At 43.9% G+C, this 27,558-nt stretch overlaps 1 protein-coding gene and 1 non-coding gene across 2 annotated transcripts; both read right to left on the bottom strand.

Moving 5' to 3' along the window:
* Positions 1-1,148: 1,148 nt before the first annotated feature.
* Positions 1,149-1,220, bottom strand: TRNAE-UUC (transfer RNA glutamic acid (anticodon UUC)). Its single transcript has one exon. It is a non-coding gene; the product is annotated as a tRNA-Glu (tRNA).
* A 3,461-nt stretch (positions 1,221-4,681) lies between these two features.
* Positions 4,682-26,805, bottom strand: STARD7 (StAR related lipid transfer domain containing 7). Its single transcript, XM_007197350.2, has 8 exons — positions 26,068-26,805; positions 15,347-15,555; positions 14,980-15,029; positions 13,626-13,736; positions 13,463-13,545; positions 12,934-13,033; positions 7,402-7,486; positions 4,682-6,600 (listed from the first exon to the last, which is right to left on the bottom strand). Exons 1-8 carry the CDS (start codon positions 26,391-26,393, stop codon positions 6,416-6,418), a joined length of 1,149 nt encoding a protein of 382 aa, XP_007197412.2. The 5' UTR covers positions 26,394-26,805; the 3' UTR covers positions 4,682-6,415.
* Positions 26,806-27,558: the final 753 nt, after the last annotated feature.

Raw genomic sequence — 27,558 nt, 5'->3', positions numbered from 1 at the left:
TGGAGGAGACGACCCTCCTCCTAGCTTGGGACTGGTATTGGCCCCTCGGAGCAGAAGCCTGGAGGGCAGCAAAGTGGAGCTCTCTCCTTATCCACACCTGTCTCTCCCAGGCGCACACCCCAGCCCAGGCTGGGGCCTGCGAACCTCCACTTGCCCTTGGCCTCCTCTTCCCACCAGCCAACTCCACACACCCACACAGGCTGTGGTCGTCTGACCCACTTCCTCTCTCGTTTATTCATAGGTCTTGATGCCAGTGCAGGCTTTGAGGGAGGGATGGTGGTGCCCAAGGAGACCGCAGTGAACCGTTGGTTTCGATGAGCTCTGAAGTCTTCCAGCAGTCACAGGCGGCCTGAGAAACGGCTCCCAGCGGGCGGTGCAGCCCTGCCCCCTGCTGCTGCCACAGTGAAGTTCAGGACAGGTGAGCCAGGCCAGGCAGGGAAGTAGTTCTGGACTCCGTAAGGGGTTATTGCTTTTGAAAAGTCGTTCTGAAATTGAGTTCTCTGCGATCTCCCCTTGTTATGGGTTGAATTGTGTCCCCTCAAAACTCCTATGTTGAAGTCCTAACCCCCAACACGACGGAATGTGGCCTTGTTTGGAAATAGTGCCACTGAGATGTCATTAGGTTAAGATGAGGTTATACTGGAATAGAATGGGCTTGTCACCAATATGACCAGTGTCCTTACAAAAAGGGGAAATCTGGACATAGACGCATGCACAGAGGGAGAATGCCACGTGAGCGTGAAGGCAGAGGTGAGGGGATGCATCTAGAAGCCAAGGGAAGACAAGGATGGCCGCCAACCACCAGAAGCTGGGAGAGGCCAACCCTGCTGACACCTTGATCTCAGACTTCCAGCCTCCAGAACTGGGAAGACGACACATTTCTGTTGCTCAAGCCACTCAGTTTGTGGTACTTTGTTATGGCAGCCCTAGCAAACTAGAATATCTCCTGGCATTTTTGCCTTTTTAACTGAGTCCAGAGTCTTTGAAGTGATGCACTTAAAGTTGTAGGTGTCTCTTAGCTGTAAATTGGCAAAGCCTGCCAGCTGCCCCCATTTCCGCTCTCTCCTTCTTCCTCAGCAAAATGACCTCTGAATTTTTTTTTTTTTTTTTTTTTTTTTGGCTGCGCTGCACGGCTTGCAGGATTTTAGTTCCCTGACCAGGGATCGAACCTGGGCCCTGGCAGTGAAAGTGCCGAGTCCTAACCACTGGACCACCAGGGAATTCCCGACCTCTGAATTTTTACTGTGCACATGGCTGTTCAAAGTATAGCCTCTCAGCAGCTGGGTGTGGTCTTTGGCCTAAGTTCTGGTCCCTGCGGTTTTAAGCAGCAATGATGTACCACTCTGAGAAGGGTCCTCAAGGGGGAGAGACATTCTTTTCCCCTTGTTCCTTCCCACTGGCAGAGCACAGACGTGATGGCTGGAGGGGAAGCAGGCCCCACCGGGCACTGAGCAGACACAGGCCCCGTCCTCACGATGCCCACCTGCCAGGGAACGGAGTCAAGTGTAGTCCTGGGCTCCACCTTTTAGGAAGAGCATTGACAAACTATAATATATCTAGAATTATAACACAATGCTTGGGTCTCACCCCAGAGATTCTGATGTAACTGAATCCACCCCCGTGTGATGAGGGCAGGACATGACTGCAGAAGCCTGGGTCTGGGAGGACCAAGGAGCCACCGTGCCAGCCCTGGACCGGCTACATTCAGAAAAGAACATCAACGTTAAGTCTTGCTTAGGCCATATTCTGGGTTTCTGTCCCTCAAGGATGAACATAATCCTAACTCATGTTAGAGCAGAGAGTTTTAAGACATGGTAAACAACAGAGTTTTAAGATATGGTAAAATGCATTAACCACAAAAACACCCAAACATTACTACGTTCAAACATACACCCTACCTTTTTAGGTACGGTGAAGCTCTTTAAAGATAGATAAGGGACTTCCCTGGTGGCGCAGTGGTTAAGAATCTGCCTGCCAATGCAGGGGACAAGGGTTCAATCCCTGGTCGAGGAAGATCCCACATGCCACGGAGCAACTAAGCCCGCAAGCCACAACTACTGAAGCCCGTGTGCCTAGAGCCTGTGCTCCGCAACAAGAGAAGCCACCGCAATGAGAAGCCTGCGCACCGCGACAAAGAATAGCCCCCGCTCGCCCCAACTAGAGAAAGCCTGCGCAGCAACGAAGACCCAACCCAGCCAAAAATAAATTTATTAAAAAAGAAATAGACAATAAAGTTAGGTCATTTATAAGTTATCTGTATGAAAAAAATTTTAAATGCATTTGTGGACCAGAATCAACCAGAATGAGGTTATTAAAGCAACTGTGACAGTGTGTGGCCTGGGAGTCGGTTTGGAATAATGTTCTATCAAGTACTACTGAGGTTTGTAAGAACAGGCACATTTTACATCAAAATCACTTCCATCCAAAGGTTATAGTTTAATTTTTTAGACATTTTTCAAGCTTATTTGTTAGAAGTTAAGAGTTCTCAAATTTTATGAAGGATATTTTCATTTTGAAAAGAATTTCCTAGACTTCCCTGGTGGCTCTGTGGTTAAGAATCCACCTGCCAATGCAGGGGACAGGGGTTCAAGTCCGGTCCGGGAAGATCCCACATGCTGCGGAGCAACTAAGCCCGTGCGCCACAACTACTGAGCCTGAGCTCTAGAGCCCATGAGCCACAACTACTGAGCCTGCGTGCCACAACTACTGAGGGGAGTTTGCTAGAGTCATATAGGAGGCAACTGGGGAAATTTTAATATGGACTGAATTACTAGATATTATGACATTGTTTATCTGTGTGCTAATGGCATTGTGGTTACACAGAATATCCCTATTATAAAAAAGTATGCTCGGGGACTTCCCTGGCAGGCCAGGGGTTAGGACTTCATGCTTTCACTGCAGGGGGCGTCGGTTTGATCCCTGGTCAGGGAACTAAGATTCTGCATGCTGCGTGGCGTGGGGGAAAAAAAAAAAAACATGCTCCAGTATTTAGGGGTGAAATATGTTTGCAACTTAGTTTCAAATGGTCATGAAAAAGTGTATTAGTCCAATCAGGCCATAACAAAATACCAGACTGAGTGGCTTAAACAACAGAAATTTATTTCTCACAGTTCCGGAGGCTGAACATCCAAGATCGAGATGCTAGTCGATTCCATTTCCTGGTGAGAGCTCTCTCTGGCTTTCCAACCTGTGTCCTCACAGGTGGAGAGGGAGAACAAGCCTCTGGCAACTCTTGTATAAGGGCACTAATCCCATCATGGGGACCCACCCTCATGACCTCATCTAAACCTATCACGTTCCAAAGGCCACATCTCCACCATCATGTTGGAGTTAGGGTCCCAGCATATGAATTTTAGGATACAGTCCAGTCATAACAAAGTGTATACAGAGAGGAAGATAAAGCCTTTGTTAACAACCAGCAAAGGTACGGAAATGGTATATAAGGTTTTTTTAATTACGCTTTCAACTTTTCTATATGTACGAAATTGTTGAAAATAAAAAGTTGGAGGATTTTTGAAGCTGCTGGTGACATAAAGCCTGGGAAAAGCTGTCACATGAGCACCGTCTTCAAGAACATGAAGCGCTATCCCATGGGAGAGTTTTCCAGTGTTGCTCCAAGGACAGGGCTTGACCCATCGGTAGACAGTATGAGGCCCATTTGGTCTCAATGTAAGGAACGTTCTGAAAGCCAGAGATATCCGACAACAGAAATGCTGCTCAGTCAAGAACTCAGCTGCTTCTCCGTGAAGTGTTCACACAGAGCCTGGAGAATGGCAGGGGTGCTGAGCAGGGGTGTCCACAGCAGGCTGAAGGCCAGTGCAGCGACCAACTCTCCAAATGTGAGGCTACACAGGGACTTCCCTAGTGGTCCAGTGGTTAAGACTCCGTGTTCTCTATGCAGGGGGCCCGGGTTCAATCCCTGGTCGGGGAGCTAGATCCCTCACGCATGCTGCGACTAAGACCCGGCACAGCCAAATAAATAAATAAATATTTAAAAAACCAAAACAAAACAAAGAAACAAATGTGAGACTATACACACACACGTGCACCTGCAGCATACGACCTCTGACAAGTAGTCTTCCAGCACAGGTGTCTTTCCAGAGATCATCTGAGAGCAATGTGGAGGAAAGAGCTGTCGTAGTTTGGGTGTGCATCCGTGTTCACCTCGTGTCTCCCACAGGCAAAAATTACACATAAACTCAAAATTCATGCTATGCTCAGTGTCTCTAACGTATCAATCACCTTGGCACAAATCTGCATTCCAGCAGAACTGCCTGTGTGACCTAACCATGCCCTCGGTTTTGCGCTCACCACCCTCCCTCTCCAGCCCCAGGACTCCAGCCCCAGCCTGAGTCCCCTCCTCTCCTCACTCCCTCCCAGCAAAGCTCTGTTTCCTCCAAGTCAATCCTTCTTTTAAAGCAAAGGGTGTGGGTTACTAGTAGATCAAGACAAAGAAGTGCAAACAGGTGGTTTGTTTTCAGTTGCCAAACTGGTCACCTGGAAAGGGCTTACAGTCTAGACAAGGTAGTGAGCGGTGTGTCAGCTACCGTTAAGAAAGACCAAGCCCTGCTTCCAAGTGCCAACTCTATGAGCAGAAACACACTTCAACTTTATGATCAGGAAGAAATAATAAGCCCAGTATGCAAGATTTCCCCACCAACATCTGTCCAAAGACACACTCTTTCATACCAATCTTTATGTATTTATTCACACATTTGATAAAAATGTCACAGGAGTGAAATCATTACAATGACATAAGTAACTGTATAGACCAACCCCAAGTGCAGAGTCAAATTGCCACAAAGCATATGGGCAACGCCCAGCCCCTTATCACATGTGCACTCACGCCACTCGCCCACACCACCCACGTCCCAACAATCACAGGCGCTAACTTCCAACATAACCGAGGGCCTCTTCCTGGCCTGTCAGGTCCTGGGGATGAGGAGAGAGACACGATCAACGAAAAGAAGCTGGGACTGCCTGATGCATCTCCCTGCTCTGCCAACGACGCAGAGAACGCAAGACTTGAAACACTGGGGCAGGCATTTCCTTGGCACAGTACTTAGGCAACAGAAAGGTCGAGGGGCTTGAAGTTCGTCTCAGGTTTAGCTCCCCTTTCAACAACACAAAAGGGTAGAGAGTTGGGGTAGGGAGCAATCTGGTCATTCAAATTCTAAGAAACAAGGGGAGGGAGGAGGATTTGAAAGCTGTTCCCGCTTCTCCAGTCAGAATGCAGCACGACCATAAGCCAACTCAGCCAGGCCAAATGGACCCCATCTGGTTGTGACTTTATCTGAACAGCGTAGTCTGCTCTTATTTTAGCTTGGAAGAGGAGGAAAAGCTTTTCAGAGGGACAAGAGGGTCACATAAACCACATCCCCCTTTACATTAGCACTTGGGACAAGGTTCCATCTATCTGTTCACACAGCTCGTCTACAGCTCTGAGAGCTGCAAGGGAGGCGCCCAATCCCCACTCGTCTGCCTTTAGCCTTCCAGGATGGGCAAGTGCTCAGCATCCAGTCAAACCTGAAGTGTGAAAAACAGCACCTCAATCAAAATGGTGTTTTCTATACAGTCAGACTATGGAAAAATCCTATTCAACTCCCCAATTCCCACTGTTTAACAAAGGTTAAAAAAAAAAAACCAGAGCTAAAGTGTAATGTGTCGAGCATCTCCACTGACCCCATCAAAAACACTGATGATACAGAGAGCCACCGTCTCCCAGTGTTCTTGGTAAACGGCCTGCGGGAGGAGGCAACGACCCAGATGAATACAGCACACGAATACAGAAGAACTGGTCAACTCAAAGGAAACTGCTCTGGGTAGAGGGAGTCAATGGGGTGTGAATGGGAGGCCAAGAGTGATGTTTCTTGGTACAAACTTTATGTCCCTAAGCACAGGAGAAGGTGAGGACAAGGCACTTACACTGCCAAGCAACAGTTCACACCCACTCAACACCAGGACCGTGACCAAGGGCACTCCCCACGATCCCTCACTGAAGACGCAACCGTCCCGGTGGTCCAGCTGGACCTTCAGAACCGAAGGAAACCCAGAGTGCTGCAGAACCGAGGCTGAGAATGGAATGTGGGCAGAGGAAACCACGCAGAGGAAGCAAAAGATGTTGTCCCCTCTGGCCTGAGGTGAGAGGCTTGTTCCAGATTAGCTCAGCGAAACACCAAATTTCCAAATGCTTGGCCTGAGAATATGACGATGCCCCCTCGGATGCCTCCTTCTTCTGTTTTAATAAAGAGCAGTAGGGCTCTGAACAAGACCGGACACCAGTATTGAATTATCTTGCACTGGTGGTTACAGCAGACGCCTTCAAATACACGTCCTGTTTGTTCTGCAACAGAGTGAGTGATAAGACACGGAGACAGGGCTAGAAGCAGCCTGTTCCTGCTTATCTGAAAGTCCTTCAGGCGTACTCAATCCGGGCAGGGCCACAGCTACCCTCGCTCTTCCGCTCAGAAGATGGGGTGGTGGCCTTGGCTTCACTACCCACTTCCAGAGGCTTAGACGAGATATAGTCCTTTACTTTGATCTCCATGTTCTTGGCTTTCAGAGTGGCCATGTGCAGCTTCTCCAGGAAATCTGGCATGCCTGTTGGAAGAGAGGGAAATCTGGGTAGGTAGGCTGACATACAAACCAACAGTAGGCTCAAAATTAGAAGGGCCTATTTCTTTCCTGGTAAGGAGCCAATGACTGCTTATAGAGATCACAGACGGACTGACAGACAACCAAAACTTTTAGGGAGTGAAAACAACCCATGACCTCTGAGATCCTTTGAAAAGCGGTGCTGATCAGGCCACATAAATCCCCAAAGGCTCTCTTATGTGATCAAAATATCATTTATCAGTGGCACAGCGTAAATATCTGCCAATTTTGTTTAGAGAAATGTCAAACGGAAACACCTAATCTCCTCTCCATTCTCCCCCTGAGGTGTAAGAAGCCGCCTACAGAGAACCAGAAGAAAGAAAATCACGTGAGGCTGCTTTTAAGGCGAGAGACTGGAAGGGAAAGATGCAATCACAGCAGTGATGGGTAGCCTCCGTTAAGTAAGAAGGGTGATGGCCCCTTTCTCCGGGTGACTGTCCTATAACCACATTTTCTATGCCAGATTTATGGCTTTCAACACTATCTAAGAAGAAAAATTTTAAATGCATTAATATACATAGAATGTTCTTCAGCTTGCCTCTGGGCATAAGTTCCTTTTTGGGTCTCCAGAATTCTTACTCCACCAAACTGCAGCTGGAGGCTTTACTACCTTCAAGGTAGTATTCAACAATGAACTCGGAAGGGCTCCAGTGAGACAAGTACTAATCTCCTTGAAGCCACCAAGAAGCCAGAGAAAAACAAAATGTTCAGCCCAGGTCCAGGCCCTGTACACAAGCGCCCACTCACCACTGGAAACCATCCAACTAACGCAGTAACGAGGAAACACTGTCTGGGGATTGTCACTGTACGTCAGCAAGTAGTCAAAGCCATTCTGGAAAAGAAAAACAGCAAAGATGAAGGTACCGGAACTATCCCCACAGCCTCCATATCCAGTACCACAGAATAACCAAGATCTGACTCTGAGGCGGAGAGTGGCAGTTTTTCACCGTGAGCAGAAAAGAGTGAACACTGAAGACCTGAGAGGCTACCATCTCACGAGGTTGGCCCCGGCTGGTGTCTGGGAACTTGGCTCCAGTCAACAGTTAAGTGCTAAGGGTGGCTCCCTGTGTCTCCTCTGTGCAAACAATGCACTTCATACTGAGCACCTGCTTTCCTCCTGGGGGTCTGGGATTTTAGGACACGCTAGGCAGAGGGCGTTCATGTGACCAGCCCCCAGTACAAATCTTGGGCGCTGAGTCTCTACTGGGCTTCCCTGGGCAGAAACATCGCACGCATGTTGCAGCTGGGAGAGGATGTGCTCCGTGGGCCCTCACGGGAGGGAGAGCATGGGGAGACTGCAGTGGGTTCCTCCAGACCCCGCCTGTGTCTTCCCCTTTTGATCCAGCTGTGCATCTTTCCATCACTGTAATAAATCTCAGCCATGAGTAAAACTACAAGCTGAGTCCTGTGCGTCCTTTTACTCGATCTTCGAATGGGGGGGTGGTCCTGAGGACCCCAACACATACCCCCAATGTTTAAATATCTTAATCTTTACCAAAATGATATGATCTCTACTACCATTACTGCTAACAACAAACATGTAAACAGCACTTAACCACTTGTCAGGAACTGCTTCAACCCCTCACAACGATCCTATAATGTAGGCACCAATATCCCCCACTTTACAGATGAGGAAACTGAGCACAAAGAGGTTCAGGGACTTTGCCCAAGGTCACCACATACTCAATGAGAGCCAAGATGAATCCAGAATTCTGACCACAGGGTCCATGCACCCATTCTCTCTGGCTCAACCTCTCATGGGTACAGTGAAGGACAGGGATTTAAGAGATTTACAGGTGTCCCGATCCCAGGAGAGGTCTGAACCAATTATGCTCCACCCAAAGGGGTAAGAGATCATCCACTACCACTTATATGGAAAAAAAAGAAGCCAGAACTGAAAACAGTGGTTACCTACAGGAAGAAGGAAGGAACTGGGTAGATGCAACAGGGATATAAGCAAATCACTCTATTTCTTATTTTACACATTTGACTTTGAAAACACAATTTTTTAAATTATTTAATAAACAAAATTATATTTAAAAATTATATATTATATAATTTTAATTTATAATTATATAAAAATTATAATTATATATATAAATTATATATTCTATAATTATTTTATATAATTTATAAAATAAATTTATATAATATATAAATTTATATGATATATAATTAAATTTATATAATATATAAAATAATTATATATTTATTATATATATAAATTATAAATTATTTATTATATAAATACATATAATTATATATTATATAATTTTAATTATAATTTATAATTATATAAAATTATATATAAATTTATTATTTAATAAAACAAAATTATATTTTAAAATTATATATAAATATTTATATTTAATTATATTTATATTTTTTAATTTACTTAAAAAAACAAAATTATATTTTATATTTTTAGTTACCTAAAAATCAAAAGTAGACAACAAGGAACCTAACTATGAACTGAGTTGATAGGAAAAATCACGAAGAGAGGACCTATTTCAAGTGACCTTAAAACTCAACATTTTGGGGACTTCCCTGGTGGTCCAGTGGTAAAGAATCCGCCTTACAATGCAGGGGACGTGGGTTTGATCCCTGGTCAGGGAACTAAGATCCCACATGCCACAGGGCAACTAAGCCTGCGCGCCACAACTAGGGAGCTAGCACGCCTCAAACTAGAGGGCCTGCGTGCTGCAAAGTACAGAGCCCACGTGCTCTGGACCCCACCGTGCCACAACTAGAGAAGAGAAAAACCCACACACCATAACAAAAGATCCCACATGCCGCAACGAAGATCCCACGTGCCGCAACTAAGGCGCGATGTAGCCAAAAATAAATAAAATAAATCTTTAAAAAAAAAAAAAAAAGCCTCAACATTTTGCACAGTGCATACATATCCTAAAGACAAAAAGACATACACCCTACAGTCCTAAATTTTGAGTTAAAAGTACTAGTGTGCATTTAGGATGTATCTTTAAAACAAACAAACAAAATTTATTACTTAGTGCTACCTTCTGAAAAGGCCTGAAAACAATGAGTAGGCCCAGAGCCACCAAACTGTGGTATTTAAATGACATTTCCTTAAAGGGAACCAGGGCTCCCAGAAGAAATGCTCATTTCCAGGTTTACACCTAAAACTATACAAGGTGAACCTGGAACATCTTATAACACCAGAAACCAGGCGAGTCCTGAGGTCAAGTCAAAAGGACTCCAGTCAGTAAGAAGAGGCTCCTAATGACCAAAAATGGGACAATTTGAACACCAATAAGAATAACTGGGAACAGACTAAAACCAACCAAGTATGTTTAAATTTGAGTTTCTAATGGCATTTCTTAAAAAAAAAAACAAAAAACTTTATCTTTGAAGGACTGCTAGCTGAAAGAACCAATTCATTATTTTAAAAACTAGTAAATGAAGGAAACAAATCAAGCATTTCTCTTACTTCCCTTTCCTCTGTGAACTATGGGAAACCAAATAGTTAATGAGGAAATTCTCCCTTAAAGTATGTCACCTAATAAATGGAAATAAATGAAGAAAGAATGGAGGATTTACACAATATTTTGTTAACCTCTAATGAAATAGTGGATCTGAGCAATAATCATTAATCACTTCCAAATTCACAAAGAAAGGGACAATCAGACATTATTTCCTTCTAATAAAGTGGTCTTGCCCCAAACAACCTGAATCTGTTCAAGCCTCTAGATCAAAGTACCCATATACAGGAAACACAGGGGACAGAGAAACATGTTAAATGACACTATGGACACTATAGGAATATAACCAGCAAGATCCAGGACAAAGAACCTGCTTCTTCAATAAATACAACTGCAAGGGAAAAAAAAGGAGGGAAGGACTTCCCTGGTGGTCCAGTGGTTAAGACTTCACCTTCCAATGCAGGGGGCCCGGCTTCGATCCCTGATCGGGAAAGTAGATCCCGCATGCATGCCGCAACTAAAGATCTCGCATGCTGCAACAAAGGTCCCGCGTGCCGCAACTAAGACCCAGCGCAGCAAAAATAAATTAAAAAAAAAAAAAAAAAGGAGGAAGAACTCAAGAGATAGACAGAAAGCTACAGACAGTATGAACCCATTTCAATGTCTGGATCTTATCTGAATCCTGATTCAAATAAACCAACTACAAAAAAATACATGGATGATCAGGAAAATTTGAACACTACAGATATTTGATATTAGGGAATACAATATTATGTTTTCAAAAATCCCTTTTCTTTTTGAGATAAATACTGAAATTTCTATAGAAGAATTCTTCTTTGGTTCTTCTATAGCAAAACTAGAATCTGCTTCAAAATAATCAGGGGAGTGGGAAAGGGAACAGAAAGAGTACAGATAAAACAAGTTTGGCCATTGTCAGAGCTGGGGATGAATACAAAGGGTTCATTCATTATACTCTCTACTTCTTTATCTTTTGTCTACATCTCAAATTTTCCATAAAAACTAGGGAGTTCCCTGTTGCCTAGGAGTTAGGATTCCGGGCTTTCACTGTCATGGCCCGGGTTCAATCCCTGGTCAGGGAACTGAGATCCTGCAAGCCATGAGGCGGGGCCACAAAAAACAAACAAACAAAACACCTAACAAAACACCATACCTCGGCCCAAGGATCTACTTTCCATCTGGCAAACCCAAACTCAGCTGCCTGGTTTTCAAGTACCCTCTGCACATGGTCAAGGTAATTACCACTCCTCCCTAAACTCTGCCCTCCTTTCCAAGCAGTGAGTCAGTCTCTCAACATCCACAGTTCATTCCTATCTTTGTCTTTGGTTGAATCGTGTCTTCTACCTCCAGGGTGCTTCCTGTTTTCCTCTATCCACAGTCTGCCTTTTTATAAGAACCAACTCAAGTCTCACCTTTCTCTTAAGAGCTTGCCACGATATGCTAAAAGACTTACACAGAGAATTCATACTGTTCCCCTACCCCAGCTGAAAGAAGTTATTTTTTGGGTGCAACACACTCTGCTAGGTGCCAAACTCTGCCTTAGCTGTTTCATGGTCAGGGTTTCTAAAGACAGTAATGCTGGGACTCAAGTCACTTTTTTTTCAAATAGGAAATACACAGACAAAGTTTAAATTTCAAAAGCAACGTAAAGGAAAAGAGTGAGGCACAATTCTAATTCCCACCGTCACCAGCCAGGCTCCCCTTCCTAAAAGCAGCTAGCTATCGACAGCAGCCTTCTTGTCTAGCTTCTAAAGCAAGGACTTTTAAAACATTTTTTAACTGTATTTACAACACACTGTAGATACTCCTTTTTACACTGTAACCAAGTTCTCTCTCACTCTGTCTCTCACACACACACTTGTACATACTTACGTAATCAAACAAAAGTTTCATGAAATATGCTTACACTCAGTTTCTATTCTATTTATTCCTTTTCTCTTTAAGCACTAAATTAATTTTGTCTTCCACTAGTGGGTAGCAATGCGTGGTTTGAAAAATACTGCTCTAGGGCTTCCCTAGTGGCTAAGAATCCGCCTGCCAGTGCAGGGGACACGGGTTCGAGCCCTGGTCCAGGAAGATCCCACATGCCGCGGAGTAACTAAGCCCGTGAGCCACAACTACTGAGCCCGCGCTCTAGAGCCCACAAGCCACAACTACTGAAGCCCGTGCGCCTAGAGCCTGTGCTCCGCAACAAGAGAAGCCACCGCAATGAGAAGCCCACACACCACACAAAGAGTAGCCCCCGCTCGCAGTAACTAGAGAAAGCCTGCGTGCAGCAACAAAGACCCAACGCAGCCTAAATAAATAAATAAATAAAATAAAAAATTTTTTAAAGAAGGCAGAGAGCATTAGTCTCTCTCATTTTACAGACAAGTAAAGAGGAGCCCAGAAAGGCGGTCAAGTGTTCTGCCCACTGTGGGGAAATTCTGATGGAATCGGTGCTAGCTCTGGCTCCCCAGGAACGCCGCTAATGACCGGCCGATGAGTCAGGGGCCATGGTCTTCTGCTAACTGTCCCTCAGGTAATGGGAGCCATGGGTCATCACTACATTGTCTCAGGAGGTCTCCCAGGTGCACCACTCTACAGCAGGGGTCCTGAAGTGGGGTTCCCAGGCCAGCGGCAGCAGCCTCACCTGGGAACTTCTCAAAACATGCAAATTCTCAGGCCGCAGCCCAGCACTGTTTTAACAAGCTCCCGCGGAGTCTGATGCAAGTCAAGTGTGAGAACCACTGCGCCCTCCCCAGTTCAGATCAAAGGCATTCCTTGAGAAAATTCATAAGCCGCTAACACGTCACCTCTCGGATGATGTAGAACTCACCTCATCAAATGACCTGTGGGGACGGATAACCATTTGGGATTCATAGGATCTGACCCTTACAAATTCCGGAGACTCCGGCACACTAGGGTGCTCCACGGCCCTGGGAGGGAGAGAAGTGAGGGCAACTCAGAGTAATGTCTACAAACAGAACAGCATGGGAGCTGAAGTTAAGAGGAAAATCTAAAAGGCAGCCTCTAATTTTTTAAATACATCAGAAAAGTCACAAAGATGAATGAGTATAAACTAGGTACTAAAAACAGTGAGTTAAGTTGGTGATTCCTGGCTCACTAGGCTTTGTGTTGAGGAAGAGAGCATTTCTTTTTTTAATTATCAACATTAAGGAACTAAAGGATTAGTTTAATGAAAAGCTTGTATCCCTTCAATCCTCTGAGATAGTCACCAGTCCCAGCCCACCCACATTCTAGCTGGGATGCACAGGGCCCGGGCTTGACTCATAAGGCAAACTCCCACCACACATGTATGAATGAAGGACACGCGAAAGGAACCCAACAGGAGCCACCGCACATACCGTGACACCAACACCATCACGTTGTTTTCCTCATCCACACTATACCGCCGAACATAAACATAATCCCGTGAGTACATTGGATACTAAAGAAAAGGAGGGGCAGGATTAGTGCTCTGCCTCACATGGACATGATAAAAGTAAAAGCAGAGGTGAAAATACTCACAGGAAAATGGGTTACCCAGTGAAGAACCTCAGAACCACTAACCACATCCCTCTCGATCACTTCCAGCTTGATCACCAGGGCGTCCCACTTTTTTCTATACTCTGTATCCAGCTGCGGAAACAGAACAGACCATAAAGACCCAAGAGATCCAAAACAAAGCTGCAGAAGACTTCTCCAGATGCTTGGGCCTCTGACCCAAGAATCTTCTTCTGAAACAGTGATCCGACCTAAAAGGCAGTGCCAAAGTGTCAAAGACACGGCTGTGTTTACTACAGATGAGTCTTTTAAAATCCCTTCCTGTAGGCCAATCCCATTACCTTGAAAATGAATCTTAACAAGAAAAAGACAAGTGTAAGAAAAAAATATTGTAATAGACATGTCTGGGGAAAATACAGTAGACAGTGATATAAATGTGTATGGGTGAAACAATTCTAAAAAGTTTTAAACAGCAAGTCCAGAAGTATGAGCAGACACCTCACAGAAATACAAGTTGCATATTTTTAAAAATTTGTAGCATCACTAATAACTATGGAATTTCAAAGCAAGACATATATCATACATATCCAAACCAACAAAAACTCAATACAGATTGACAAAATTCAGTGCTTAGGGGAAAGCATGCACTTGCGTATTAGTAGTGTGTGTTATAACCATCAAACTCAAAGTCCAGTAAAACATGAAAACTCCAGGAAGGAAAAAAAATTTTTTTTGTAGAACTCTGGGTGATCCCACCTCCCCTTTCATATACTTCCCCACAAGAAGGAGCAGAGTCTTTTAACACATACTCTTCATCTTTATCAAATAAACACCTTCACTGTAGATAAGTTCCAGATTGCTAAATCCTGACTGCATCTGTACTGAAGGAGAAAATGCCATAGAGGACATCGTTGGGCCAGTAGGTAAAACTGGAATACAAAGATTCTGTAAGTGCTGCATCAGTTAAATTTATACTGACTTTGCTAATGGTACCATGGCTAGCTAGGAGAATATGTCTAGTTTTAGGAAATATACACTGAAGCATTTTGGAATAAAGGGTATGTAAACTTACCTTTAAATTGTTTAAGAAAAAAAAACTATAAAGCCGTATAAAATATATTCAAGCACTCAAATCCATTCCTCTATTTGATCTTCCCAACAGCCCTGTAAAGGGTAGAACTGGCCTCATCCCCCCTGGACAAACAAATTATAAATCAAAGGTTTACCCAGAGGTCATTTGACGTGAAATGAGGGGTACAGAAATAGATCGATGGATTGAAGCCAATGTCTTCTGAGTCAGAGAAATTACTCATGCGGACGATGGCAAGTGGACTTCTAGGCTTAGTGGCTCCAAATCTGGGAAGAAAAATGTACTCACCTGAACATTGAAGAACTGCCGAGGTGTCACATCTGTGTAGGTTCCAAAAACTAGAATGACAGGAAAGAATAAGGGATGTTTGCCACACTCTCGTCACTTAACTGCATTTCAGTTGTGGAGTACTGACTGACACATCTTAAAGGCAGATTCAGAAACTAGAAGTCATATTGGGGCGGCAAAGACAAAGGCAACCTATAGCAAAGTGTAGCAAAGACATGGAGACTCTTGTCATCTGGGAGAGGAAAAACAACAAACAGGGCAATTTTCCCAAGAAACCACCAGAACGAAAGAGTTTAGAGAGCACAGGAACACAGTGCTGTGCACCTGCTGGCATGAACACCCTTGCCAGCAGCCAAGCTGGGCTCACCTCTGTACTGGTAAAGGGGGGTGCCTGTAATGGGGCGCCGCCACAGCTTGAAGTGTTTCTTATCCATCACCATTTCCCACGGTTGCTCTTTGCCTCCTGAATCTTCATCTCTTTCTGTTTGGGACTTTGGTTCTGGAGGGTGGTGGTCAACTCCAGAGCCCCGAAACATACTTGACATTTCCTCCAACCGTTTCATCTCATCAATGGATCTGGAGAGAAAAACAACAGGCATGGTGCAATGGTTGGAGTCTGCCCTGTGAAATGCAATGGCCACACAAAGACTTGTACAGAAGGGTGTGGCTTTAAAACAGTATAAAGTGTAGGGAATAAAACTATGAGTTCCTGAGTTTGAATCCCAGTCCAGTATTCATCAACTAGAATATTAAACAACTTAACCAATCCCTATTTCTTAATCTGTAAAATTGGGATAATAATAGTACCTACATCCAAGGTTGATTATAAAAATTAAATAAATTTACCTGTAAAGTGCTCAACGCCAGGCATATAATTAGCCCTCAAATGTTAACTATTATAATTTATGACTATGAAATGTCATTTGATACCTTTTGTCCGTTTTTTATTGGGTTGTCTTCCTATCACATTATAAGAATATTTATATATTTTTCCTCCTTCTTTTAAAGAGATAGTTCACATAAGAGTCATCCTTTTACTGTATACAAATCAGTGCCTTTTAGTGTAGTCCCAAGGTTGTACAACCGTCACCACTAATTCCAGAGCATTGTCATCAACTCCAAAAGAAACCTATGCTCATCAGCAGTTAACTCCTCATAGCCCCTGACAACTACTAATCTACTTTCTGTCTCTATGAGCTTGCCTATCTGGAAATTTCATATAAATGGAATCTTACAAAATATGGTCTCTTGGATCTGGCTTTTTTCACTTAGCATATTTACAAGGTTCATTCACGCTGTACTTTATTCCTTTTATGACTGAATAATATTCCATTGTATGGATATATCACATTTTGTCTGTCCATTCATCAGGTGATGGACATTTAGGTGGTTTCTACTTTATGGCTATTATGAATAACACTGCTATTAATATTTGCATACAACTTTTGTATAGACATAAGCTTTCAGTTTTCTTGGGTAGATTCCTAGGAGTGGACTTGCTGGGTCACGGAAACTCTGTTTAACTTTTTAAGGAAGTGCCAAATTATTTTCCAAAGCAGCTGTTCCATTTCTATATTCACACCAACAACGTGTGAGGGTTCCAACTGCTTCACATCCTTGCCAACACTTGTTATCGTCCCATCTTTTTGATTCCAGCAATCCTAGTGGGTGTGAAGTGGTATCTCATTGTGTTCTTCCATTTGTATTCCCCTAATAATGACTATTGACATTGAGCGTATTTTTATGTGCTTATGGGCCATTTGTGTATCTTCTTTGGAGAAAGATCTACTGAAATCTGTTTTAAATTGGGTTGTCTTTTTACTGTCAAATTTTAAGAGTTCTTTATATATTCTGAATACTAGTCTCTTATCAAATACACAATTTATAAATATTTTCTCTGACTCTGTGGGTCGTCCTTCCACTTTCTTGACAGTAAGCTTTGATGCACAGAAGTTTTCAATTTTTTATTCTGGCCGTGCCGCGCGGCATGTGGGATCTTAGTTCCCCGTCCAGGGATTGAACCTGCATCCCCTGCACTGGAAGCACGGAGTCTTAACCGCTGGACCACCAGGGAAGTCCCCATAAGTTTTCAATTTTGATGAAGTTAATCTATTTTTTCTTTGATTGTTCAATTTTTTGGTGTTATATCTAAGAAACCAGTGCCTAATCCAGTATCATAAGAACTTATGCCTATGCCTTCTTTTAAGAGTTTTAGGTTACATTTAGGTCTTCGGTCCATTTTAACTTTTGTGTATGGCTTGAGGTAGGGGTGTAAATTCACTATTTTGCATATGCACCTCCAGTTGTCCCAGCACCATTTGTTGAAGACTATTCTTTCCCCATTGAATTGTCTTGCCACTTTTGTTGAAAGTCAAATTGACCATAAAGCTAAGAGTTTATTTCTAAACTCTAAATTTTATTCCTACAATTTATATATCTATCCTTATGCCAGTACCATTATCATCTTAATTACTGTAGCTTTGTAGTGAGTTCTAAAATTGGGAAGGGTGAGTCCTTCAACTCTGTCCTTCTTTTTCAAGATTGTTTTGACTATTCTGGGTCTTTCATTTCCTTATAAGTATCCTAATGAATCCACAGGAAATTACTGGAGCTAATAAAGGAGTTCAGCAAGCTTGCAGGATATAAGATCAATTTACAAAAATCGTATTTCTATACAGTAGCAATGAACAATCGGAAAATAAAATTGAGAAAACAATTCTATTTACCATAGCATCAAAAAGAATAAAACAATAAGGAATAAATTTAACAAAAGAAGTGAAAGACACACTAAAAACTACCAAAAGATCATTGAAAGAAATTTTAAAAGACATAAATGGAAAGATATACTGTGTTCATGGGTTGAAGGTCTTGATATTGTTGAGATGGCAAAACTACCCAAAGTGATCTATAAATTCAACATAATTTCTATCAAAATCATAGGCTATTTTGTGGAAACTGACCAGCTGATCCCTAGGTAAACAACAAGGACCTACTGTATAGCACCAGGAACTATACTCAATATCTTGTAATAACCTGTAATGGGAAAGAATCTGAAAAAGAATAACACACTACTGTATATAAAACAGGTAAACAACAAGGACCTACGGTATATAATCCTTTTTATATGTTGCTGAATTCAGTTTGTTAGTATTTTGTTCAGAACGGCATAAAGCTTTGAAACATTCAAAACAATACCATATGTCAAACTATGTGTCATTATATATGATTTAGGGATGTACACATATGTATAAAGACACAGATGGTAATGAAATATAATAAATTGGGATAATCTGGGGGATAGAGGCTATTTCCATTGGAAAAGGGTTCAGAGGAAGCTTTAATTGTATTTACAATATTTTAGTTCTTAAATATAACTGTATTTGTAACATTCATGTTTTTCTTTAAACCTTTTTATATATCTGAAACATTTAAAAAAAATTTTTTTAAACACGGTTTGTTTTCCCCTTAACCTGGTAGGATGAATTGGGAGATTGGGATTGACATATATACACTAATATGTATAAAATAGATAACTAATAAGAATCTTCTGTATAAAAAATAAATAAAATAAAATTCAAAAATTAAAAAAAAAGATGTGGTACATATATACAATGGAGTATTACTCAGCCATTAAAAAGGATGAAATAATGCCATCTGCAGCAACATGGATGGACCTAGAGATTGTCATACTGAGTGAAGTAAGTCAGACACAGATAAATATGATATCACTTATATGTGGAATCTAAAAAAATGGTACAAGTGAACTTATTTACAAAACAGAAATAGAGTCACAGATGTAAAAAACAAACTTATGGTTGCCAAGGGGGAAAGGTGGTGGGGAGGGATAAATTGGGAGACTGGGAATGACATATACACACTACTATATATAAAATAGATAACTAATGAGAACCTACTGTATAACCCAGGGAACTCTACTCAATACTCTGTAATGACTTATATGGGAAAAGAATCTAAAAAATGAGTAGATATATGTATATGTATAACTGATTCACTTTGCTGTACAGCAGAAACTAACACAACATTGTAAATCAACTATACTCCAATAAAAATGTTTTTAAAAAGCAAAAAACCAAAAAAAACATGGTTTGTTTACCCCGTAACTTTTTTTTTTTTTTTTTTTGGCTGCATTGGGTCTTCGTTGCTATGCGTGAGCTTTCTCTAGTTGTGGCGAGTTGGGGGTACTCTTCATTGTGGTGCGCGGGCTTCTCGTTGCAGTGACTTCTCTTGTTGCGGAGCACAGGCTCTAGGTGCGCAGGCTTCAGTAGTTGTGGAGAGCAGGCTTCAGTAGTTGTGGAGAGCAGGCTTCAGTAGTTGTGGCACACGGGCTTAGTTGCTCTGCAGCATGTGGGATCCTCCCGGACCAGGACTCGAACCCGTGTCCCCTGCACTGGCAGGCGGATTCTTTTTTTTTTTTTTTTTTTAAAGAAATTCACGTTCTTTTATTTATTTATTTATGACTGTGTTGAGTCTTTGTTTCTGTGCGAGGGCTTTCTCCAGTTGCGGCGAGTGGGGACCACTCTTCATCGCGGTGCGCGGGCCTCTCACTGTCGCGGCATCTCTTGTTGCGGAGCACAGGCTCCAGACGCGCAGGCTCAGTAATTGTGGCTCACGGGCCCAGTTGCTCCGTGGCATGTGGGATCTTCCCAGACCGGGGCTCGAACCCGTGTCCCCTGCATTGGCAGGCAGATTCTCAACCACTGCGCCACCAGGGAAGCCCATGGCAGGGCGGATTCTTAACCACTGTGCCACCAGTGAAGTCCCTCCCCTTAACCTTTAAATAACAGTTAGGAAAGCAAGATTGCTGGCTGACTATGTCACTTCTGCAATTCAAGACTGAAGACACCGGGCTTCCCTGGTGGCACAGTGGTTGAGAATCTGCCTGCCAATGCAGGGGACACGGGTTCGAGCCCCGGTCTGGGAAGATCCCACAGGCCGCGGAGCAGCTGGGCCCATGAGCCACAATTACTGAGCCTGCGCGTCTGGAGCCCGTGCTCCACAACAAGAGAGGTCGCGATAGTGAGAGGCCCGTGCACCACGATGAAGAGTGGTCCCCGCTTGCCACAACTAGAGAAAGCCCTTGCACAGAAACGAAGACCCAACACAGCCATAAATAAATAAATAAATAAAAATTAAAAAAAAAAAAAAAGAACAGCCTCAAGAGAAAGAAATGCCACAAATTGAACAATGTTGCCTTTAAAAAAACAAAAAAAGACTGAAGACACCACCTACTGATACATTCTGTCCGAAAGGCCCTTTCATGCCTTTTGAACCTTCAAAAACCCCACAAGGGTCAAGGTTAACTCCCAGGCAGTTAACCATATACATTTACTTTTATTCCTCTACAGAAACATATCACACAATATTATAATTAATCTATCTTTATATCTGTCGCCCTTACTAAACTATGAATTCCCTAAAGGCCCAGAATCAGTCTTTTTCATATTTTTATGTCCAGCTCCTAGCAAGTACCTGGTAAACATTACATGCTCAACAAATGTTCACAGTATAAACTGAGTAAATATGGAAGTAGGCCTTTAATTCAAATTCATATTAAAAGATTAACACATTGCTTTAAAAGCCAAAAATTCAAAGTTATACTGGCAACCCAAGATAAAAAGTTTAGAGCAATCTAAAGCAATGGTGAGTGTAGAGATCTGTGTTCCAGTCCTGACTCTGCCAACTAGCGGTGTGATCTTACACAAGTCATTTTAATTGCAAAGCCTCCCTCTTTCCACCTGTAAAGTGAGGACATTACTTCTTGAAGGTTTCTATTAGCTCTAAAATTCCAATTCTCTGAATTTTAAACTTCGGAATTAAATGAAAATATTTATATACAGGGACATTTGCTGTTTTCACTGCCTGAAATCTTTTCCTATTTGAAGAGAATTCCCAAATAGGTGAGATGCAGCCCCTATCTCAACCCTTAGCAGTTAGCACATGGCTCCTAATTTAAGTGAGGTTAATCAGAGACTTCTGGTAGAGGCTTTGAATCTTGAGGAAATAATACAAGGCACAGGACCTTTTAGATTTTCTCAGTGATCTTGAGGCAGTTGAGAATCCAGCAGTGCAACAGATCTACAGGAAACAATACCAGCAACACTGCCCAAAGAAGAGCATTCCTGTACCAGTAGCAGGCCTCGGCTGTTCTCTTGGCCAACCTGTACTGTGGCCTTCTTGTCAACACTCTGAATGACCTAACACCTTTTTGGCTTAAGTTAACCAATATCAGTTTCTTTGTTTGCAACCAATAACCCTAGCCAGTACAATTTATACGGATATTCTGATGAAAAATGTTTAACCATTTTTTTTTAAAGTTTCAATTTGAATTAACATTGCAGAACAGGATTGACTGCTACCATTGCAAAAACCATACAGAAATAGGGAAGGAAATTTAGAGTAGGCAATAAGATCTTGCAGAGGAGAAAGTAAAGTCAAGTCACAGCTCTGCTCCGAGAACAACAATGCAGGCATCACGTGGAACCAATCATGGCACTTTTGAGGACTAGTAAAGCACCCTTCAATAAAAATTAAGCTGGACTTTTGAATGTCCTTATCACATAATGAAGAGGGATAGGAATGTCTTATGAAAAACACATCAGAGGCTCATAAAATTATATAGTAATATGGTTCTAAGAAAATTAAACTATATGACTACAGGCAATATTTTTAACGGCCTTCTAAGACTCAAGGTGGTACAGAGCTTCTGACCCACTGCTTAATCAGCCTCTCCTATAGGATTAAAGGTCACTAGGTGGCCTTGATTAAACATGAGACTAAGTCCCTAGGGAGGACAGCAATGTCTTGTGAAGGTATGACATTCATTCTTTGAATAGCACAACATGAATGCTAGAGTAAGACTGTATCATGGAAATGTCAATGATCGTTATGTCCCAGGTTCGGGAATCTCAGAAGGGTCTCAACTTCTAACTGTTGACATGACAGACATCATTGGCACACAGGTGCACAATCACTATCATAGATGTAGAGGAAGGAGAAACCTCTCACCGTGTTATCTCGGTAGCCTGTTGTGCCAAACCTTATTTGGAAGGGATGGGTGTCTAAACCTTGGTATCTAAGAGACTTAAGTAATAAGAAGGGAGGAAAGAAGGACAAAAAAGATTATTCCCAAGATAGTAACAGAACCAGCAGATTAGTAAGAGGATCAAAGAAAGAAAGTCAATGCTTTCCTTTCTTCAAAACTAAAATCATTTCAACATTTGAGAAAGGCTGGACTGAGAGCCATGGAAATTGAGGGCATAAAACCATGAAAACAGAAATATAAGTATAATCATATTTGGCTCATCTATAGGGGGTCCTGACCTAAGTGGAGAGCTTGATATAAGGCTCCTAAAATGACTCAAATGAAGCCATTCCTGTAATTGGTAATTTCAGTAAGACGCTGTCTTGTTTCAATGATCCCCTCTCAAATTCCCAATTATCGTCAAAGTTAGAGACCTTGAAGTACAACTGTCATGGGACATACCTAAAAGACATCAATTAGGTCACTGCAATTCTGAGCGTAGTTCTGATTATCTAAGAAGGTATAACAGTAAAAACATCCTTAAGTGACAGCGGCAAAGAAAAAGAAAAAAAAAAATTCCTTTAAGCCAAAAGGACTTTTTGTTGATCATTTATCTAATTAACAGCACACTGAAAAGTTAAAGACCAAAATGGGAAAATGGCTAATTTTCTTTATGAAACTTTACTGGCACTTATTTACTCAAATTTCTAGAGCAATGAACTGTAACTTTTTTAAAAAAGAGGAGGGAGATTAATGGAGCATTTTCCCCTAGGCTTTCATATTTCTTAACTTCCTTCTCCTTTTTGTTCCTGTAATTTTTCTTAATGTTCCAAAGCAATAAAAACTTACTACTGGGACTTCCCTGGTGGTGCAGTGGTTAAGAATCCACCTGCCAATGCAGGGGACACGGGTTCGAGTCCTGGTCCGGGAAGATCCCACATGCCGTGGAGCAACTAAGCCCGTGTGCCACAACTACTGAGCCTGCGCTCTAGAGCCCGCGAGCCACAACTACTGAGCCCACGTGCCACAACTACTGAAGCCCACGTGCCTAGAGCCCGTGCTCCACAACAAGAGAAGCCACCGCAATGAGAAGGCTGCGCACACCACAAGGAAGAGTAGCCCCCTGCTCGCCACAACTAGAAAGCCCACGTGCAGCAACAAAGACCCAACGCAGCCCAAAAATATTTATTTATTTATTTATTTATTTTAAAAAAACTTACTACTGTATTTTCCCATAAGATTTGACCTGAGCTCACAGAATGCCAGCTAGCACCAAAAATAATGATTAAAAGTTATTTTGTCTGATCAGTTAATTAAAGCCTATCAGGTAATAACACTAGATTAAGCATTAAAAGACCTGATTTCTACACCTGGCCTATCAGTGAGTCAGTCACTTTGTACAAGTTACTTCTTTTCTCTAATTTTCTTGCTGATTCTCGATTAATGAGTTCCTATTTGTTAAGATGTTCTTAAGCACAAGAGAATAGAAAGCAAGGGTTTTCCTTTGTCCTTCTGAACAGAAACTCTACTAACATAAGAAAAAACACACACCACTTTAAGGCACACATTCAAAGAGACATCCTCACACCCCATCACTGTTTGACCAAGACAGCAATATCTGAATTAGTCTGTACCAGGACAAGTTGGTACAGAAACAGCACAGAAGAGCCAAAGGCTGTGATTTAGGGGCCATGGGACAATCATGCTCTTCTTCCGTTAACAATGAAAGAAATGCACATGTCCCGAGGCACACTCAACTGTGCTCCATTATGGAAGCTACCCAAAATCATCTCACTAGAACAAACAAAATCTAAGATCCTCTAAACTAGCTATGACAACCTCAGCGCCCTTTAAAGCAAACAGAATACTTAAACACCAAGCCAAAAAAAGTTAACCTATACCCAGAATATCTTATTCAATAAAATACTGGGAATTCCCTGGCAATCCAGTGGTTATGACTCCATGCTTTCACTGCCGAGGGCGCGGGTTCGATCCCTGGTCAGGAAACTGAGATCCAGCAAGCCGCGCACGGTACGCACCACCCCCAAAATAAATTAATTACTTAAAAATAAAATATAAACATGACAAGCTATGACAAAAGACCTATGAAATCACTGTACAATCAAGATACAGTTGACAGCATATTATTTGCCTCCCTATCAGTATAACATTTTAAAAAATCCTCAGAATGGACTTGATCAAATTTTAAGTATATGACTGAATTCAAGCATGAACTGGACATGCGGTGTTAAATGAGGGCCTTTACTGGAACAACTCTGGAGAGGGTCAAAAAGGGCACCTTAAGTGTCCTTACTGGCCTTCCTCTAAGCTCCTGAAATTCCCAAATGGGTTATCGCAGATTACCTCTTTAGGAGTTGGATTAGAACCAAGTGCTTCAACTGTCCGATTTCTTTCTGCCACAGTGGGTAATGACTACGGACTCAAGTGTTTACCACATCTATCTCCTATTGTTTTTTCCCCCTCTAGCTCCTGCAAATGGGAGACCTGCTAAACAGAGGCTCTAGGGCATATGGTCGATAAAAATACATGGAGAAAGACAAAGAACGACATCTGTCACCTAGGTCCCAACGCTATTCAACTCCCACCCCCAAAACATCTTCCCTCTCTTTGGCACCCAGGGGCCCTTTCCTGGTCTTTCTCCTCTTCCCCAAACAGATCCAACTGGGAATTTTCCCCTCAAACTTCACCATCGTGGAACATGGGTATTTCATCGTCAAAAACAGAATGAAAAGTCAAACAGTTAATTGGTAATTTCTCAATTTAAAAGTTTCCTTCCCATACATTCTTTTACTTCTCACACCTGAGGACACCATTAGAACAAATGGACAAAGTAGCAAAAGAACACTAACAGAAACTAGGCAAACCACCTATCATGCTTCGATATCTTAACTTTTTTGTGAATAAGGTTGTTCGTGGTTATGATTTTAAATTGCATTTGTAGAACAGTCATCTTTCCTGTTAGAAAAAGTATTACCAGCTCTTAAGATACACTTGCATTTAACCACAACGCACAATGTTACACTAATAGCTGCCTGCCATCTGGGTGCTACACTTCCATACGGGTCACAGTGCTAACTTTACTGAAATACTTCCATTTTTAACCTAACCAAAAATGTGGAATAACAGAAGAAATAGCTACAACAAATAGACTTGTGTGGAATTTATCTGGTGTAGGGGACTAGCCTAGGTTCTTGCAATCAGTTTCAGAGTTTAGGGGGCAGAGTATGTGTGTGGAGAGAGAACACAGTTTAAGAATATCTGTTAAAAAGAAAATACAGCGACAATGTAAAGCAAGACCCAAATCAAGGTTTCCCCATGATATTACATGAAACCCGTAAGGGCTCAGTTTAGAACCACAGGTTAACAAATTCAATCAATGGTACAGCACTTTTTTCACACAGAGGTTTTTGATGATGACAGCGTGATTTCAGAACCTAATAAAACAGTACTCCCAGAGTTCTAGTGGAAGTAGCAAACAACTGACCTAATTCCTCCAGGTTAAAATGTCTGGGCTACTGGTTTGTCCCAGGAGGGCAAAATCGCTTCCAGCCTCCTAATTCTGCCATGAGTCACAATGACAAGAGCTCTCCTGGCATTTCTCACGAAATCCCATTTGGAATGAAGTGATTTTGTAAATTGCACAAGTATACCCTCACATTAAGTTTAAAACCCGTCTGGAACTTGCACCTTTCTGGATATGTTAAAGATTACGTGAACAATAGCCTACTTCAATACCCATTTTCCACAGTTCTATTTCTTTAGTGGCATGCGCCCCAAAGCCTCCCTCCTCCACTAACCTACACTCGCATTTATTTCTAACTCGACAAATCAAGTTAACACACAGATGCAATGAAGAAACGTGCTTTGCTACGATAGGATCAAGCTACTTGCATCGTCACTTCCAGTACCACCGGGTCAACGGGAGACACTGACGGCCAAGGCAGGCCCCAGGGTTCAACGTTCCCACCTCCCCACCCCACCGCCCCCACCCCAGGGAACAGGCGCGACCTCGCCGCCGAGCCCACCTCTGCAACTCCTCCTCCTGGATCCTCTCCTCGTCCCACGCGAACACGCCGGCGAGCGCCGCCATCAAGGCAGAGGCATGGCCCGGGCGTCCGCGCAGCCGGCGCCAGAGGCGACCAAGGAGGATGCGGCGCGAGCTCTCCGAGTAGAGGCGGCCGTAGAGCTGCGCGATCTGCTGCGCCCGCCGCACGCGCAGGCCCGTCACGAAGCGGCACTGATTGGCCAGCAGGGCGAGGAGGCCCCCGCCCCGCGCCCCCGCGCGCCCGGTCGCCGCCGCGCCCACCAGCAGCCAGGCGGCCAGGCCAACCGGCGGCCTCCGGGGGAACATGCTGCCCGCACGCCCCGCCGGGCCCAGGTGCTCTCTGCACCCGCCGCGTGCCCGGAGGCGAGCGAGGCCTCGCTCAAGGAGCGAAAGGAACGAGCCCGGGAGGGCGCAGGCGACCTCCTGCCGAGCCCCCCTAGTTGGCCGACCCCAAAGTCGTCTGACGCTCTAACAGGTCCTTCATCTCTCGGCAGCAACCGCTGAGGAAGTCTCCTTTAGGGAAGAGAGTCGGACATGGCACCGGCCGCGGGGGGCGGGCCCGCGACCGCTGCAGGAGGTGCTCCGCGGTTCCGGCCGGACAGCCCTGTCGGCCCCCTGCCTCCTCGGCGTCCTCAGGCCGGCGCCAGGGGCCTTGGTGCAGAGCGCGCGGGAAGCGGCGAGGCTGGCGGCGAAGTCCCCAGCGTTCCGCGTCCACCACATGCGCTGCCAGCTTGCAACCTACTCCGGTCTCTGCCGCCCGGCCCTGATTGGGCGCGGCCCGGACTCCCGGTGCTGATTGGCGGTGCCAAGTGCCCGTCACCGCCCCTTCGCGCGGCGCGCCGGGACCTCTAGCTAGCAAGGTAGGTGGCGCGGCGGCCAGAGCTAGTCAAGGGCGCCTGGGAGATTGGACGGTGGACCTAGCCGACGCCGCCATCTTCCGGCCCCCCGACCCCGCCCTGTGAGGGGCCACGGCCAGGTGCCTGTTAGACCTCTGCGCGGTGCTCGCTCAGTTGTTCTGAGAGGCCTGCGACCGTCGTCTGGTTCACTGATTTGAGACTAGGGTGGGATGGGGTCTCGGCACGGCATCTGCGGGACGCTGGGAGTGTCCAGTTTGGGGAGTCGGGGGCGGGACGGTGTAGACGCCTTTGGTGAGTGGAGACCCTGCCGAGGCCTGGCGGCCGCTGCCCTCAAAACCTTCCTCGGCCTCCACCTGGCTCTCCCGCAAGCGCCCGGCGCGCCGAGACCACCTCCGAGGCTCGAAGCCTGAGCACTCGTCCTGTGCCTGTGAAGCCTCGACGCGAGAGTGGGCCGGTGTGGCATCCTTAGAGCCCAGGACACTTTCCAGGGAGCTACGTGGGCAGGTGACCCGTCGCAGTCTGGAAATGCGGTAGCCCTTTGGTTAAAGGGACAGCAGAATGGAGTTGCTTGGGGCAGATGCCCCTGGTCGTGTAGTAGCTGTCCTTCTCTCTTT

Source organism: Balaenoptera acutorostrata, chromosome 12 (genome assembly GCF_949987535.1).
Source record: "Balaenoptera acutorostrata chromosome 12, mBalAcu1.1, whole genome shotgun sequence".
Lineage (NCBI taxonomy): Eukaryota > Metazoa > Chordata > Mammalia > Artiodactyla > Balaenopteridae > Balaenoptera > Balaenoptera acutorostrata.
This window is presented reverse-complemented; position numbering and strand designations above follow the sequence as displayed.